The 18218-nt window shown below is 37.3% G+C and overlaps 1 protein-coding gene and 2 pseudogenes across 3 annotated transcripts in view; 1 reads left to right on the forward strand and 2 right to left on the reverse strand.

Moving 5' to 3' along the window:
- Positions 1-18218, reverse strand: part of POLR1A (RNA polymerase I subunit A) — an 85167-nt gene that overhangs the window by 30884 nt on the left and 36065 nt on the right. For all 3 annotated transcript variants that reach the window (XM_039852354.1, XM_039852353.1, XM_039852352.1), the window contains exons 14-15: positions 10471-10662; positions 859-1008 (exon numbers count right to left, since the gene is read on the reverse strand). In XM_039852354.1, coding sequence (XP_039708288.1) covers positions 859-1008; positions 10471-10662 — 342 coding nt within the window. The remainder of the gene's footprint in view (positions 1-858; positions 1009-10470; positions 10663-18218) is intronic.
- Positions 3823-6201, reverse strand: LOC120594392 (aminoacyl tRNA synthase complex-interacting multifunctional protein 1-like; annotated as a pseudogene).
- LOC120594470 (tetraspanin-3-like) lies at positions 14452-15463 on the forward strand (annotated as a pseudogene).

Genomic DNA, 18218 nt, shown 5'->3' on the forward strand with positions numbered 1-18218 from the left:
CACACAGACATTTTAGTGTGTTTACATGTCCTACTCATCCCACCTACCCATACTGACTCGAGATCAGGTACCCTTGACAAAAACTTTGTGACTAGAAATGAGAACATTTACAGTCTAAACTTTATAACCATGACCTTGGCTTAGGTACTCCCTCCTCTGCACCCTGGAAATAAGAACAACGTAACATTCTAACATTCTTTAAGGTCTGAATTTATACTTTCACTAAGTGGAATTAATGAATTAGAAACTAATTAAAAGAACGATTTCTGGTTGCAAAATGTAACATGCATTAAGCATATAATCTGTAAAGGGAAAGAAAAGTGGCAGCTTCAGTTCTAATGGAATATCTCTTAGACCTGGTAACAAAGCACTTGTGAGGGAGATACCACCAAGAACATGCAGAGACTTTGGAAATCTTTAGTGTGGGGCCACAGTCTTGCTCTCTTACAGCAGCACTGTGCCTGGGTTTGGCTGCCCTGGGGTTGCCCCTTGAGGCCTGCTTCCTAAGGCATGGAGCTGACAGGAGTAAAACCTCACAGCAGTTTCATGATCTTCAGCCACTCAAGGGTCTCAAGGAAAAACACAGGCTCTGTATTTCCAAGCTTTGCAGAGCACGTCCAGAGGCCTTCTGCTGCAGAAGCCTCTCTAAGGTGGTTCCAAGTTTTACAGAGGGCCGAACGCTAGCAATCAACTCTGATCCTTTCTAAAACCAAAAGTTGACACCAAGTTGGGCATAACTCCTTCTCATATGAGCTACAACACCTGCTTCTGTGCACGTGCCTCCATTTCTCTGTTTTAAATCAATCTGTCTAAACCCGGGACTAGGGGACTCTAGCTAAAACGGCTAGGCAGCCATACCTGGGACTCGCACATGGAGTTGGGGTTAAAGCCAGGAACAGGTCGAGGAGACTCCTTCACCCAGGCTTTCCCGCTGATCTTCGCCTTGCCCGATAAATTCAATGGGATGTGCTCCTCTGGGATTATGTTTATGAGCAGCGTCGACACGACCTGGGAGAAAAAAGAAGACAAAGTTGATGGCAGGAAGAGAAGATGAGAAATTCCCTTTTAGGACTTTCTGTTCCTATTTATCCTGAAAAACCAGACGACTCTATTCTCATGATCTGTAGGTAAAGCAAGAAAAACGGCCATTTCCACCTCTGTGGGATAAGCTAATCTTAGTTCTAGTCTACTCACATGATCTAGGAGGGAACTTAGGAGCAGAAACAAACGTACAACTAAGAACCTCACTGGGATTTTTATTCGCTAAAATAACTGTTAAAGTGAACAATCTCCCAGACCTGTAAAAACAACATTAAGTTCCTGTTAGACAAAAGGAAGGAGAGAAAAAATGTAAACTGCTGTGGAATCATAGTAAAAAGATTCGAGGACGTGGTAAAAAACAAAAGCAAAGACAGCAGGGCTGGGAGAGATGGCGGGGCTCGTAATGCTGCCTTCTGCCAGAAGTTGGCCCGACACGATGTCAGGCCTAGCACTGAGGCAGAGGTTGAAGAATGCTCCTCAGAGCAGCCCTCCTTGTCTTTGGGCCACATCGAAATCGACGACAACCATTAGACAGTCAATAATGTCATTCCACAGAATAGCTTTGACTTCCTGGTGGGCACCAGGGAAGGAAAGAGTGTAAAGACTAAGAATGGAGAGCTTTCCCTCCAAGGAGCACGGAGGAGGCCTGAGACACCCCACTGAGAAGCAGGCTGCAAGGAAGCTCCAGGGACGAGGGGGTGCTCCAGTGCCCACTCCATCACTGACTGTGCTGCGGGGAAACGATCACACTCTGTTAGCCCTAGCATTGCTCATCCGTAGAGTATAGATAAGACCCAGTCATTCATTCAGCCATTATACACTGAGCACTTGCTATGAGCCAGGTGCTGGGAGAACTGTGAATAAAACAGAGTCTCTGCCTTCAGTGGAACCTCCATTCCCAAAGGGAATCCATGCTTTGAAGAAAAATGAAGCAGGGAAGGAGGACCTAGAGCAGAACGGGGGTGAGGGAGTGGGGAGGGAGAGAGTATGCAGGATTTTAAGTAGATGGGCAGAGAAGGCCTCACACCAAGAAGGCAGTAAGGAAGGGAGCTGTGCAGAGATCAGATCATGCATTTCAGATAAAGGCTTTTATTTTGAGAAAGAATGCTATTTGGTAGGTTTCGATCACAGGAGTGACACTCTCTGATTTAACTTTTAATAGGATCACTTGTTCCAAATATATTTCTGTTCTAGACTCTGAGGCTAAATAAATGCCATAGAGAATAAGCCTCCTAAGTGAAACTGACGAGAAAAGACTCGCATTTTAGAAGTGGTTATTATAGTGCCCTGACAGGGGAGCACCATGTGACGGAGTCTCTGTGTCAAGTACATCAGTTATGTGACTACTTGGCAACCTGATGGCTTCCACACAATTAGCTACAGAGCTACACCAGAAATAAATTTATGTCACTGGAATTATTATGGCTACTAGAAGGACAGGGAGCCCATCCCCTATCCCAAATGACTCATCAGTGTGGCTATCTACTCAACGAGTGGCTGTTAACAAAAGGCCAGGAGAGACAATTTCTCAAGCAGCTGCTCCACAGAGAACACAAGTAGGGGCAGCTGAACCTGGGGATGAACATGGGTCAGCTACAGAAGGACCAAAAGCATATTATTCCCAAAAATGTAGCAGGCAAGGGGACAGACAGGCTGGTGTGACAGGGCCCAGGGCTGTGGAGGGGCTGGGAGCCATCAGGGGCATCAACAGCTCTTTGTGTGCCTATGCCAGGCCCTCCAAAGTAGTGTTGTTATATGTGCACAACAAGGTCAGGGCAGTTATGAGAGCAGCTGCCTTTTCATGTATGTACGCCAGGAGCAGGAGGACAAGTGGCAACAGCATCTTAAAAAAAAAACCAGACACCATTCCTTGTTATCTCAGCAACAGATGACCAGAAAGATCATGACCCAGGCTCTCCATAAGGCCAGCATTGCCAGGTGAGGGAATAAAGACAGCGGGGTGACACTTCCCCAGAATGCTGACCACAAGCTCCACCACAACTAAAGCGCCACATGTGCAGCAGGACGGCTAGGCTGAGCACAGTCGGGATGGGAAAGGTAACAGAAACACACGTATCCAACCATCTAGGGACAGGGAAATATGACCTGCCATCCCATCTACAAAATCAAGGAGACAGAAAAAGTATTTGTCAAAATCTCGACACCCTTTCACAATAAAAACACTCAATAGAATAGGAATAGAAAAAAACATCAGCAATAAAGGGGAGGCATCTATGAAAAACCCACAGCGAACATACTTTATGATCAAAGACTGGATGCTTTCTGCCTAAGATCAGAAACAAGACGAGAATATCTGCTCTCATCACTTATATTTAACAATGTACTAGGTTCTATACAGGGCAGTTAGGCAAGAAAAGAAATAAAAGGCATCCAGATCAGAGAGGAAGACATAAAACTACCACTACTTGCAGATGACATGACCTTATAACTAGAATCTAACTCTAAAGAATCCACAAAAAACTATTAGAGCTAGTAAATGACTTCGGCAAAGCTGAAAGACATAAGATCAACAACAAATCAATTGTATTTCTATACATCAGCAATAAACAATCTGAAAAGTTAAATTAAGAAAACAATTGCATTTATGACAGCATCAAAAAGAATAAAATACTCAGGAATAAATCTAACAAAAGAAGTGTAAAACTTGTATGCTGAGAAATATAACACCCATTGAAAGAAATTAAAGAAAATCTTAATAAAAGACTCAGCTACATATCCAAAAAAAAAAAAAAAAATAGAAAACACATGTTCACACAAAAACTGGTACCCAAATATTCACTGCAGCTTGACTTGTAATAGCCAAAAAGGAAAACAACCCAAAGTACCCATTTTTCAACTGTCAAATGAACAAAAAACTGGTATATCCATATAGCAGAATATTATTCAGTTATAAAAAGGAATGAAGTACTGCTCATGCTACAACAAGAATGAATCTTGAAAACATTATATTAAGTAAGAGAAGCAAGTCACAACAGGCCACATATTATATGATTCTATTTATGTGAAATATCCCAAATAGGCAAATCCATAGACAGAAAGTGATTGCCAATGGATAAGGGAGGGAGGAACTGGGCCTGGCTGCTAATAGGTACAGAGTTTCTTTTAAAGGTGATGGAAATGTTCTGAAATTAGCTAGTGGTAATTATTGTACAATGCAGTAAATACACTAAAAATCACTGGATGATACACTTTTTAAAAATGGTAAAATATATGTTAAATATGAATTATATCTCAATTTAAAAACCCAGGGAGTCAGACAAGATAATTTGAGGTCTCCTTCTGCATTGACTTTCTACAAGTATACGATTTACTTTCTGGTCATAAATTATTACGCTAGGGAGAAAAGACCATTTGCAACGTTCTCTTAAATTGTGAAGGTAGCAGTTATCTATGAGAATCATAATTAAAAAAAAATTTTTGACTTTGTCGCAGTCTTTATTCCCAAAATGATAATCGATCCTGCGTACACAATAACTGTGAAAATTCATTTGTATTTAGTTATCAACATAGGTTAACAATGCTGCTAATGTTTAGTTTTTCAGAAAAAAGATAAAATTCTATTACAATACCATGTCCTGGCCTACCAGAACTTCTTGGACTTAAATAAATGAACTTTACTTATACCTTTATAACTCAACATGCAGGGTTGTTTTAAGTTTTTTGTTTTGCCTCTCCTTATTGGAGGCTATAAACAGCTACAGTGCTAGAATTTGGTGTGTGAGGCTTTTCTTTCAAACAATATCTGTACTCTTACCTCTACTGATGTATTTCTCTTTGGTAGCCCATATCATTAGTCACCATCTCAAGGCTGGTGAACTTGAAGCTAATAATTCTTAAGTTAATTTTTGCCATTCCCAGAATATCTCAAAGGGAGCTCCTTTGTATGTAGCCACACACTCATCATTTGTGTAAAGATCAGACTGGCTCTGTTCCCAAATCTTAGGATTCAGCTCCTTTCTCTCCAAAAAAAGCATTAAAAGTAATTCTGTTTCCAAGAACAGACCCATTAGCAAGTGACAAGATTTCAACTTTTTCTGGTGAATTAGCACACACCGGCACTGCCTGAGACAGTATTCCCCTCATCTTTGCAGGTTTTAGGTTACCAAGTAAAATCATCATCCAATTTTGCATCTGTTCAAGAGGAACTGGGTCACCAGGCCACTGACAACTGCTCCTGGGGCTGCTTCTCCAACATTTAGTTTCTACATACAAAGACTCTGCATCCGGATGTTTCTGGCAGTGATGATATAACCAATTCAAAGATCCAGACGGGAAACATCTACTACTGGCTTAGAGTTAGTGCTTCCTGCTATTGATTGTTTTTTTTTTTTACTCCTTTTTCTCTCCTTTCTTTTCAAGTTTCTCTTTCACCTCTTTTCTCCTCCTCTTCCTCCTTTCATCTGTTCTTTGGCACCAGAAGATATGGTTGTTATTGGTATAGGCTGTTATCACATTTTCAGAAACCGTGGAATTAGCATGCAGCGGAGTACCAGAAAAAAATGGTATTCGTTTCACTCCATTTTTAATTTCTTCCTGAATTAGCTCTTGCTTCAGTTCTTCAATTTAGCATTTTCAACTTGAAGTTTCTTCTCTTAAAGTTGCCTACAAAATTGCTTCCTCCTTAAGAAGAGAAAGTTGCTGCTTAAGATATTTAATAATTTGATTTATCTCTGCATCCTTCTGTTCCAGTCTCTTCAGAACAGTGTCACTGGTTGCCATTTTTGCCAAGAAAAGGCAGAAAAGCATGATCATTAGGAAACAGTATTAGGTAAAAAGGCAAAAAGGCTAGTCTTCAAGTTGAAGGTATTTGCAATACATATAGATGGCAATGGACTTACACCAGAATATATAATAAGCGCTTAGCTATCAATAAAAAAAATGGCATAAAATAGAAAATAGGCAAAAGACTTGACCAGCACTTCATAAAAGATGATATCCAATGGCCAATAAGCATATGAAAAGGTGCTCAACCTCATTTGTCAGTAAGAAAATTCAAGTTAAAACCACAATAAGATGCCACTACACGCCTGTCTGAATGGCTAAAATTAAAAACAAACAAACAAACAAACAAACAAACCAGAAACTAACAAATATCAAGTTCTACTGAGGAAGGAGCAACTAGAACTCTCATGCCCTGCTAGTCAAAGTGTAAACGGCTACAGGCACTTTGGATACCTGTTTATTAAACTATTTATTAAAGCTGAATATAGATCTTAAGTCCTGGTAATTTGATTCCTTGGTATTTACCCATCAAAATGCATATATATGTTCCATAAGAGATATATATAAGAATGTTCATAGTAGCCCTATTTGTAATAGCCAAATGGAGACAACTGAAGAGAACCCAAATGTCCATCAATAGTAAAATAGATAAATATACAATAGTATACTCATATAATGAAATACTATACAGCAATGAAAATGAATAAACCACTGCTATATGTGATGACATGAGGGACTCACACAAAAGATATGATTTACTGTATGATTCCACTTATATAAAGTTCAAGGAAAGACAAAACTTAACTATAGTGTTAGAAGTTAGGTTAGTGGCTACCTTTGGGGAGTAGTAGAAACTGAGGGGGTTCTGGTGGGGTCTTCTGGAAGTGCTGGTGATATTCTACTTTCTGATTTGGGTGATAGTTTACAAAGGTGTATTCATTTTGTGAACATTCACTGAGCTGTACACTTGAGAGCTGCAATTACAGGCAAATCCTCTTTCTTTATAGGGTCTTTCGACAAATGATGAGAGACCTCAGAGTCTAAGCAGAAAGAAAAGCACTCAAGAAAGATATGAAATGCCCTGGAAAGATAGTCAAAGACTTCATTTTCTGGGGCCATACAAATAAACAGCCCATGCTCAGTTCCGTATCTTTTGATTCTAAACATGGCTCTTTTCTGTAGAATCAGACTGAGCCACTAACAAATTCTTGTGGAACAGTAGTCACTGTTCCACTTTGACCTATTTGCAAAGAAACAAAAGCTTGTACCAACCTCTAAAGAAACAATGAATATTCTCAACTATTACAGAAGTAAAACCTGGACCTATTTTCTAGTTTCATTTAATTGTAAAATAATAACCATAGCCCAGAAACATTATAAAATCAAAAAAAAAATCTTGAATTATTCTATCATTTTGATTTTTTTATGGTAAACTTTTCATATACATTTTAAACATGGTTGCAACTGTGATTACACATAGAGTTGTATACTGTTTCTTCTTTTACCATTATGTCAGAGAATTTTCCAGATTGCTACAATATTTTGAAACCACCATTTTTAACAACCACATAATATCTTAACAAGTGGATGTTTCACAAATTTACTTAGCTCCAATCTTAAGTATCTAGGGTTTTCTGAATTTCTACCACTATAAACCATGGACTGCTTTTTCAAATATCTTTTTCTATATTTCAGATTATTTTCTTAGGCTGGATTCCCAGATTGAAGGGAATGAACATATTCATGGCTCTAGATATATATTCTTCATCCACTATTTGGTTTTATTTTGAATACTGCTTACATTTAAATAAAATTCTAACAAATTCTGGACAATAAATTACTTAAGAATTATAATCCATTCACTTCCAAGATAACTTGAGATCGCTTATATAATGAAAACATAAACAGGAATAATAAAAATAATACGAATAGGAATAATAATGTGGACAAATATATATAGCTGACTAAATCAAGGGTAGGTAAACCACAGCCTATATGCTAAATCTGGCCCACCGTCTCTTTTTGTAATAAAGTTAAACTGGATCACTACTATGCCCACTCATTTATGTGTTGTCTATGGCTGCTTTGATGTTATAATGGCAGAGTTGAGTAGTTGCAGCAGAGACTGTATGGCCAGCAAAGCCTAAAATATTTGCTATCTGGCTTTTACAGAAAAAGCTTACTACTTCTTGAACTAAACTATCCATACTTACAGATTTTAATCTTAAACTGCAAAATTCCCCATATATTCTGTTAAATCGATTTCCATTTCTGGGCAGGCTAGAGCAATGATGACTTGATTTACTCTCCCAGCAGAAAGAACAACAAAAGCACACAAGAATATGAAACGATAGTTTTCAAGACAATGAATGGCAGGCGATAAAGGGCAGTGATTGGCAAGGATATAGTATACTTGAACTATGAAGCGAATCTAATTGACATTTATAAAGCACTCCATCCAACAACAGCAGATTATACATTATCTTTAAGGAAACAAAGAACATTTACCAAGATAGACCATAACTGAAACCACAAAACAAATCTTAATGAATTTAAAAGGGTTCAGGTCATCCAAGGTATGTTCTTTGGCCACAAAGGAATTAAATTGGAAATCAGTAACAAAGGTATCTGGAAAAATCTCTAAATATCTGAAAACTAAATTATGGACTTCTAAATAGCTCATGTGTTAAAAATAAATCAAAAGGTAATTTAGAGAGTATTTTCAAGTGAATGAAAATGAAAACAGAACATATCATAATCTGAGAGATGGTATTTAATCAGAATTTGGGGGGTTAAATTTATACATGAAATGCCTGTATAAAGAAAGGAAAAAGTCTCAAGTCAACAATGTCAGCATCAAGCTTTTAGGTAACTAGAGAAAGAAGAGCAAATCAAACCCAATATAAACAGAAAAAAGGAAATAATAAAGATCAAAGTAAAATCAATGAAATAGAAAACAGAAAAATAGAAAAAGTCTATGAAAACTGGTTCTTGGAGAGCAAGAAAATCAATAAACCCCTAGGCAAACTGATCAAGAAAAAAGAGAAGACATAAATTACCAATATCAGGAATGAGAGAGGTGACCCCCCCTACAGACTGTAAATATAGACTAGGATGGTAAATAACTATTATGAATAACTTTATGCCTATAAATTTAACAACTTAGATGAAATGGACAAATTTCTTGAAAAAACAAAGTACTGAGGCTCATTCAAGAAAGAGATACCGTGAATAGTCTTATATGTGTTAGAGAAATAGAAATTTTAGTTTAAAAACCTTCCAACAAAGAAAATGCCAGGTACAGATGGCTTCACAGATGAATTCTACCAAATATTTTTTTTAAAAAAATAGCAGTACTACACACTTACAGAAAACTGAAGAAGAGGACTACTTCCCAACTCACTGTATAAAGCCAACATTACCCTGATACCCAAACCAGACAAATATATGACAAGAAAAGAAAATTACAGATTAATATCCCTTATGAATACAAATACAAAAAAAAATCTAAACAAAACTTTTGCAAATTGAATTCAATGATACATAGACAGGATAATGCCTCACAACCATGTAAAGCTTATCCCAGGAATGGAAGGTTGGTTTACCAACTAAAAATCAGTCAAGACCCAGGTCTACAGACTTTAAAGAACTGCAGAGCTGGAAGAGACCTTAGAGATCGTCAACCTAAAACTCTTGGTTTTATAGATGTGAAATGAGGTCCACGGAGCCTAGAATACATAGCTGATTAGTAGTTGGGCCTTAAAACTGATGGAGACCCAGCCAACAGCAGAAGCACATATTTTATTGCACTGAATTATTTAGTCACCACATATATTACTTTAAAGGGAAGTATAGTGTGATGCTTTGGGAGTTAGAAAATCCTGGATTTGAATTCCAACTGTCTCCTATAGACTTGGGCATGTAATTTAACTTTCCTAAGCCTCAATATCCTTATTTGCTAAATGGTGATAATAGTGTTTGCATTGCAGGCTGGTTGTGAGGATTAAATAATACATTGAACCCTTTTCCTGCTTAGAAAAAAAAAGTGCAGCTCACTGCCAGCATTGACATCATGCACAGGAATGCTACGTTTTCTAGAATTTGACATTTTCAGCAATCAAGAATTACTATATTTTGTAAATGGAAATACCACTACTAAAAACAGAATGCTATAAACAGAATGATGTCATTTGTTTCCAAAGACTAACAATATACTAGAGCGATGCAAAAAATAATAAAAAAAATATTTCATGGCAAACCGAGAGTAAGGTTAGGACTATAATTGGCGAGTTATCTTGGGATAAACGCTGCAGCCCTAAGTGCCACTGGCGAGTATTCTCGGGGCAAATGGGAGATGAGTTAAGGCATTCTGCAAAGCGCTTGGCTCCTCCCAACAGATATGACTAATACTAACATCAACACCACCACCTATAAGCACCATATTTAGATTATGAGGATATCAAGTTTAAGTTAGATGCTAAGGACAGAAACCATGTAGCCTACTCTTAGTAGATACTCCCTTGAAACCACCTGGACCCAGGAAACCAATCCATCAAAGAGAAAATCAGACTATTGCTTGAGCTGTCATTTCTCTGTCTCTGGAGTGGGCTCTCCAGAGAATAAAACCTATTATATGAGTGGCCAGTTGCCTCCTTATACAGACACTGGTTGTTTTCTCCCAATTACCTGCTTTCCCGTCCATAGTGGAAAAGGCTTTCGGATGGCAGGAGGAAAGAACTTCACGCGCCCCACTTTGTCTGTGAGTCCTCGGTATACCAGTTGCATGTACTGCTCCCGGTTGAAAAAGCAACCTCGAGTGGTCATGTTTGCACCTGAAACCATGTGATCCTGGATCAAGCCTGCCAATGGCTGGCCATCCTACAAACCAAAACATAAGAGAAGAACAAAGATAAAGTTTAAGTCACATTCTAACGCTTAATCATCCACTTGGAGGCTACCTATCAGCAACAGCCCTGCCTTATAGCCCCATGTCATCCTTCCCTACAGCCTCAGTTGGCCAGTGCCCAGGCCTCTCATCTTGAGAGCAAACTGCCTCCCACAGCACAGGGCCAGGGCTTCCTGACTGACCGGCTCCCGCCTTTGCCATTTGCCCACAGTTCTATACTAAAACTGCTTCAAACTCATTCACTTCCCAAAGCCTTCTCTCCATACTCCCATCTGGTTCTAGTTACTCCAGCATATTTTTGGTATTTAGGCATAAATTTGGCCTGGCTGCTGTTAGCTATGTTCTTGTTTTTATATTTTGGTTTTATGCTTTAGTATTTTTCATACATTTCTGGCCTGGTTCTCCTCTAAATTGGTCATCCATTCGACAAATAGTTACTGAGAGCCTACTGTGTTGCCTAGGCACTGGGTTAGACCTTCAATGTACTTCAGTAGACCAAACAAACATGGATCCTTTAGGATGAGGAAGAGCTAGAAGAAGCAAATGATTGGATAAATACACTGACACAGAGAGTTTTAAATGCCATGGAGGAAAACAACAGAACGGATCACCACACAGATTCGAGGCAGGGGGATAGTTGGGAATGGGCTCTATGAAGGGCAGTATTATAGCCAGGCCTGAGGAGTGACTTGGAGTCAGCTGGTGCAAGGAGGTGGGGGTTTAGGTAGAGGTTCCTCTAGAGGGCTGTGAGAAAGTCTCGACATACATGATTGTAGAAGGAAAGAATGTCCATTATGAGTGTCTTTTCACAATGCAGCACGTGTTCAAGTGGGCCCTTAATAAAGACTGTTACCTACCAGATGCCCAAACAAGGGCTTTTATAAAAGCCCCAGTTTTGGTGGGTACATTTATCTCATTTGACATGCGTCACAGGCTTTCTGATCCTCAGTCTCCTGAACCTTATCTATAGGTCTAAGCTCACAGCAACACAGGGCACACTAAAGTAAAAATAGTTGTGCTCACTGTCATTCTTTGAGAAGCAGTTTTTGCAAACTTTTCAATGTTTATGGGAACTCGAGAAAAGTCTGTGCTGTGGATCTAAAGATTGCTATCATTTGATGATTTGTTTAATACTATCCAACATTATGGCTATGTTTTATAAATAGGGCTAAAGGAACTCACAAATGCAGCCGTGGAGAAACAAGAGGAATTTAACTACACGTACTAACTCAAAAGCTAAAAACGATGCTTGTCAAATTGTCTAAATACTGCAACAATGGCTCTATGTAAATGCAAAGCTAATTATTACAGATAGGCTGAATAGACGTTATAGATGAAAGGCAAGATCGAATGGAGCACACAGCCCTTCTGATGAAAGCTTTGAGTACCAATCTGAATAAAAATTTATACTCTGTTTTTTGTTCCAAAAACATAGTCTTATTTTGCTTGGGGGAAAAACTCAAACCAGTATTACACATTTGACTCATCCCACAGTCTTTGGAGGCAGATAGTTTTTCTTCTGTTTTATTCCTTTAAAAAACTTAATTACAGGTTACGTGATCTATTCCATGCCTTCTCCTCTCTCCATCTAGATTTCTACATGACTAGAAAATTATCTTAATGACTAAATTGCTTTCAATGCAATAATCATGAATTCTACAGAGGAATGCTGATTAAAGCAATTTACTAAGGGTCTACTTATAATTCTGAATTTCCTAAATCCTGCTTAGGATCAGAAAGATCATCTCTGAATCAAAAACCCAGATAACTGTCAGCTATTCTATTCCACTTACTATCACAGCAAAATGCCATTACGGTTAAAGTTTCTGGTTAAGATGCTTAGAGAATCAGAATATCACGTGACTTGAATCTTCTAGCTGACTTAGTAGAAGCCAGGAAACTATTCCCAAGTCTTGTTAAAAGAATTTCCACAAAGCATTGGCCCTCAATAAAAACAAACAAACAAAGAAACAAACAAAAACCCAGAAGAAAATAAATTAATCCACAAAGAAACACATAAATAAAAAGTTTAACTGTTTTCTGGAAAAGAAATAAAATTCTATTCATCTCCTATTTTAAGTAAGAAGACAAATTACAATTCTATTAAATACATACAACCAACAAGAAAAAAAGTACTTTAATTGGATACTATGGTTAGATAAGGAAGAGAATCTGGAAATAGAGAAGAAACGGAATAATAAACAAAGAGAAATGGAAACAAAAGGAAATAAAGATACTCCAAAAACATGACCAATAAAAATGGCTTTCCTAGTTTAACAAAGCCAGCTCTTGTCCTCTTGGGACACTGCCACCAAAGTATGTCAAGATGTGTTCTATTTTTATCATCATCAGTAAACATAAGGATTCTACCTCTTGGCATTTACATTAAGAATAAAATTAAATGAAATGTATCAAGAATCAAAAGCTCTTTACCTAGGACAAAAGAAATTGAATAAAAGTGAAGTGAACTCTTAGATAATCCCCTAGAAATGTTTTACTTTTTATTTGTTAAGAAATTAATTTATTCAACTAACTATAAAGCCAGCACAAAGGTTAAAAGACAAAAGTAGGAAGATCATGTGTAATTACAACAATAAATTAAGGGACAGACACACACACATACACAAGAAGTAAAGCACAATAACAAAACCATAAATGTGGAGGGGGGTCAGTAAAAATTGTAGTTATTTTAGAATGTGTTCAAACTTAAGGAACCATCAACTTAAAATGGACTACTATAAAGATAGCTTGGTATATATGAAGTACATGGTAACCACAATCCAAAAATCTGAAAGTGATACACAAGAAATAAAGAGAAAGGAATCCAAACATAACACTACAGAAAGTCATCAACATATAAGAAATAAAGAGAATAGAAAGGAACAGAAAAGAACTACAAAAACAATCAGAAAACAATTAATAAAATAGCAATAAATACATACCTATCAATAATTACTTTAAATGAAAACAGACTAAATGTTTCAATCAAAAGACATGGGCTGGTGAATGAATAATAAAAACAAGATCCATACATATGCTACCTACAAGAGACCCACTTTAGATTGAAAGACACACAGAGACTGAAAGTATAGAGATGGAAAAAGATACTTCTTTTTGCATCACTTTGTTTCATGCAAATGGAAATGAAAACAAGCTGGGTAGCAATACTTAGACAAAATAGACTTTAAGACAAAGGCTGTAACAACAGACAAAGAAGGGTATTTTATAATGATAAAGGGGTCAATCCAACAAGAGGATATAACTCTTGTAAACATCTATGCACCCGATGTAGGAACACTTAAATATATAAAGCATGACCAGGCTATATACTGATGAACGTAAAGGGACAGATGAATAGTAGTAAATGCAGGGGACTTTAACAACCTATTGACATCAATGGATAAATTATCCACGCAGAAAATCAACAAGAAAACAGAGGCCTTAAATGACACATCAGACCATTCAGATTTAATTGCTATTTTTAGAGTCTTTCACCCTAAAGCAGCAAAATATATATTCTTTTCAGGTGCACATGGAAAATTTTCCCGGATAGACTACATGTTAACACCACAAAACAAGTACCAATAAAGAAGACTGAAATCATATCAAACATGTTTTTCGATCACAATGGTATGAAAACAATTAATTACAAGAAAACTGAAACACACACAAACACATGAAAGACAAATAACATTCTACTAAACAGTGAAATCAAGGAAGAAATCAAAAGATACCTTGAGGCAAATAAAAATGAAAGCATGATGACCCCCAAAAATCTGTGAGACACAGCCAAAGCAGTTTCTAAGAGGGAAATTCATAGCAATACAGGTCTACCTCAAGAAACAAGAAAAATCTGAGATCAACAATTTAACCTTACACCTAAAGGAACTAAAAGAAGAAGAACAAACAAAGCTCAAAGTGAGTAGAAAGAAGGAAATAATAGAGATCAGAGTGGAGAGGCCTCACTATTGCGGCCTCGCTGGGTGGGCGCATCCAGTTCTCCAAGCAGGGCCCCAGCGACCACCTACATCACATGCCAGTGCAGCATCACCTCCTCCAAGACCGTGCTGGTGTTTCTCAACCTCATCTTCTGGGGGCAGTGAGCATTTTGTGAGAGCCTATGTCTTCGTCACTTATGATGACTACAACCACTTCTTTGAAGATGTGTACACTCTCATTCCTGCTGTAGCGATCATAGCTGTAGGAACCCTACTTTTCATTATTGGGCTAATTGGCTGCTGTGCCACAATCCACGAAAGCTGCTGTGAACTGGCCACGTTTGTCATCATCCAACCCTGGGTTTTTGTCACAGAAGTCATTGTAATGGTTTTGGGATACATATATAGAGCAAAGGTGGAAAATGAGGTTGACCACAGCATTCAGAAAGTATGTAAGACCTACAATGAAACCAACCTTGATGCCGCTAGCCAGGCTATAGATTATATATAGAGACAGCTGCACTGTTGTGGAATTCACAGCTACTCAGACTGGGAAAATACTGACTGGTTCAAAGAAACCAAAAACCAGAGTGTCCCTCTCAGCTGCTGTAGAGAGACCTCCAGCAGCTGTTATGGTAGTCTGGCCTATCCCTCCAACCTCGCTCTGAGGGGTATGAGGCTCTAGTTGTGAAGAAGCTACAAGAAATCATGATGCATGTTATCCGCGCTGGCATTTGCAGCTCTTCAGCTGCTGGGCATGCTGTGTGCATGCATTGTGTTGCGCAGATAGAACAGAGATCTTACTTACAAGCTCCTCATCACTGGCAGAACCTAGGCATAGTTGAAAACTCAAGCCCGAGCTTTTTAGTCTTGTTCTGATTTGGAAGATGAATTGAGCAGGTCTATTCCTGTCAGCCTCCTGAACTTGTTTAGTTAAAGCACACATACACAGGTGTTAGACAGAGCTGCTTGGCCCTTCATGTGCCCACCTACTTACCTACTAACCTATGACTTTCTTTTCTAGCTGACTCTCCATGTCCCTAAGTTTTTAAGTATATAGTATAGGTTCTAATTTCAAAACTATTTGTGAATGGCGTAGTGTGGTAGAATTAAGGGAGGGTGTGGCTTGCTTCTGTTACCTCCAAGCAGTAATGGGACTGCTCCTGAAGTACCACTGGGTCCTGTCTCGGCCAAAGGTTTTTGAGAGAAGGGGGAATTAACACTAGACGATGCCTCTCATCGGTGTCCTTTTAAAAATATATACTGTAGTCCAATAAGATAGCAACTGTACAAAATGGTTAAAATAGATTTTAGAATCATATAATGTGCATCTTGGTTCATCTTCAAAATCAGACTGATGTTTGAAACTAGCTGTTTTTAATCATCAAAGTTGGCTTTATAGGAGGAGTATAACGTACGTACTACTGTTTTAAAACAATGAGTGTGATTGTGTGTGTGTGTATGTGTTTGTATGATTGAGTCCATTCGTTGTAAGTCTAAACTCATCAGAAGTAATGTATCTATGTAGGCTAGCAAAATAATATATAGATGTGATCTCAGTTGTAAATAGGAAAATCTAATTCAATAAACAGTATTACCAGTCAAAAAAGAAAAAAGATCAGAGTGGAGATAAATGAAATATTCTAAAAGAGAATAACATAGAAAAACAATGAAACCAAGAGCTGGTTATTTGAAAAGCTCAACAAAATTGATAAACCTTTAGCTAGACTCAACAAGAATACAGAGGGCCCAAACAAATTAGAAATGAAAGAGAAAAAGTGACAACCAAAACTACAGAAATACAAAGGATTATAAGAAACTACTATGAACAATTATATACCAACAAACTGGACAACCTGGAATAAATGGATAAGTTTCTAGAAATATATAAGCCTCCAAAATCAAATCAAAAAGAAACAGAAAATCTGAACGAACCATTAACTACTGATGAAATTGAATCAGTAATCAAAAACTCTCAAGAAACCAAATTCCCAGACCAGCTGGCTTCAGGTGAATTTTAACAGTCAAAGAATTACCACTTATTTTTCTCAAACTATTCCAAAAAATTCACGAGGCAAAAAAGCTCCCAAGCTCATTTTACAAGGCCACCATCACCCTGATTCCAAAACCAGACAAAGATTTTACAAAAAAAGAAAATTATAGGCTGATATCCCTGATGAACATAGAAGCAAAAATCCACAACAAAATATCAGCAAACTGAATTCAGCAATACATTAAAAATATCAAATACCATGATCAAGTGGGATTTATTCCCGCGATGCAAAGATGATTCCATATCCGCAAGTCAATTAACATGATACACATTAACAAAATGAAGGATAAAAATCATATGATCATATCAATAGATGCAGAAAAGGCGATTGACAAAATTCAGCATCCATTTGTGCTAAAAATCTCAGCAAAGTGGCTATAGAAAGAACATATCTCAACATAATAAAGGCCATATATGATAAACCCAAAGCTAACATTGTACTCAATGTGGAAAAGCTAAAGGCATTCTCTGTAACATCAGAAAGAAGACAAAGATGTCCAATTTTACCACTTTTATTCAACATACTATTGGAAGTCCTAGCCACAGCTATCAGACAAGAAAAAGAAATAAAATGCATCTAAATTGGAAATGAAGATGTAAAACAGTCATTTGCAGATGACATGATACTGTATTTAGAGAACCCTAGAGATACCACCAAAAACTATTAGAACTGATAAATGAATTCAGTAAAGTAGCAGGATATATCTGAATTAATATTCAGAAATTGGTTGCATTTTTATACACCAATAACAAACTATCAGTAATAGAAATTAAGAAAACAATCTCATTTACAATTGCATCGAAAAGAATAAAATAACTAGGAATTTAACCAAAGGTGTAAAAGACCTGTACTCAGAAAACTATAAGACAATGAGGAAAGAAACTGAAGATGCAAATGAATGAAAGCATATACTGTGCTCATGCATAGGAAGAATTAACATCATTAAAATGTTTATACTACCCAAAGTAATCTAGAGTCAGTGCAATCCCTATCAAAATACCAATGGCATTTTTCAGAGAACTAGAATAATCTTAAAATTTATATGGAAACACAAAGATCTCAAGTAGCCAAAGCAATCTTCAGAAAAAAGAACAAAGGTGGAAGTATCATGATATCAAACTATACTACAAGGCTATAATAATCAAAATAGCATGGTACTGGCATAAAATGCATACATACACAAATGGAACATAATAGAGAACCCAGAAATAAACCCATGTCTATATGGTCAACTAATCTATGACAACAGAGGCAAGAATATATAATGGAGGAAAGACAGCCTATTCAATAAATGATGTTGGGAAAACTGGATAGATACATGCAAAAAAATGAAATTAGACCACTTTCTTGGACCATATACAAGAATAAACTCAAAATAGATTAAAGACTTCAATGTAAGACCCAAAACCATAAAACTCCTGGAAGGAAATGAGGCAGTAAACTCTTTGACATTGCTTTTAGTAATATCTTTTTTTTGGATACATCTCCTTGGGCAAAGAAACAAAAGAAAAAATAAACAGAACTATATCAGACTAA

This window comes from Pteropus medius, unplaced genomic scaffold (genome assembly GCF_902729225.1).
Source record: "Pteropus medius unplaced genomic scaffold, Ma_sr-lr_union100, whole genome shotgun sequence".
In the NCBI taxonomy this organism is placed as follows: domain Eukaryota; kingdom Metazoa; phylum Chordata; class Mammalia; order Chiroptera; family Pteropodidae; genus Pteropus; species Pteropus medius.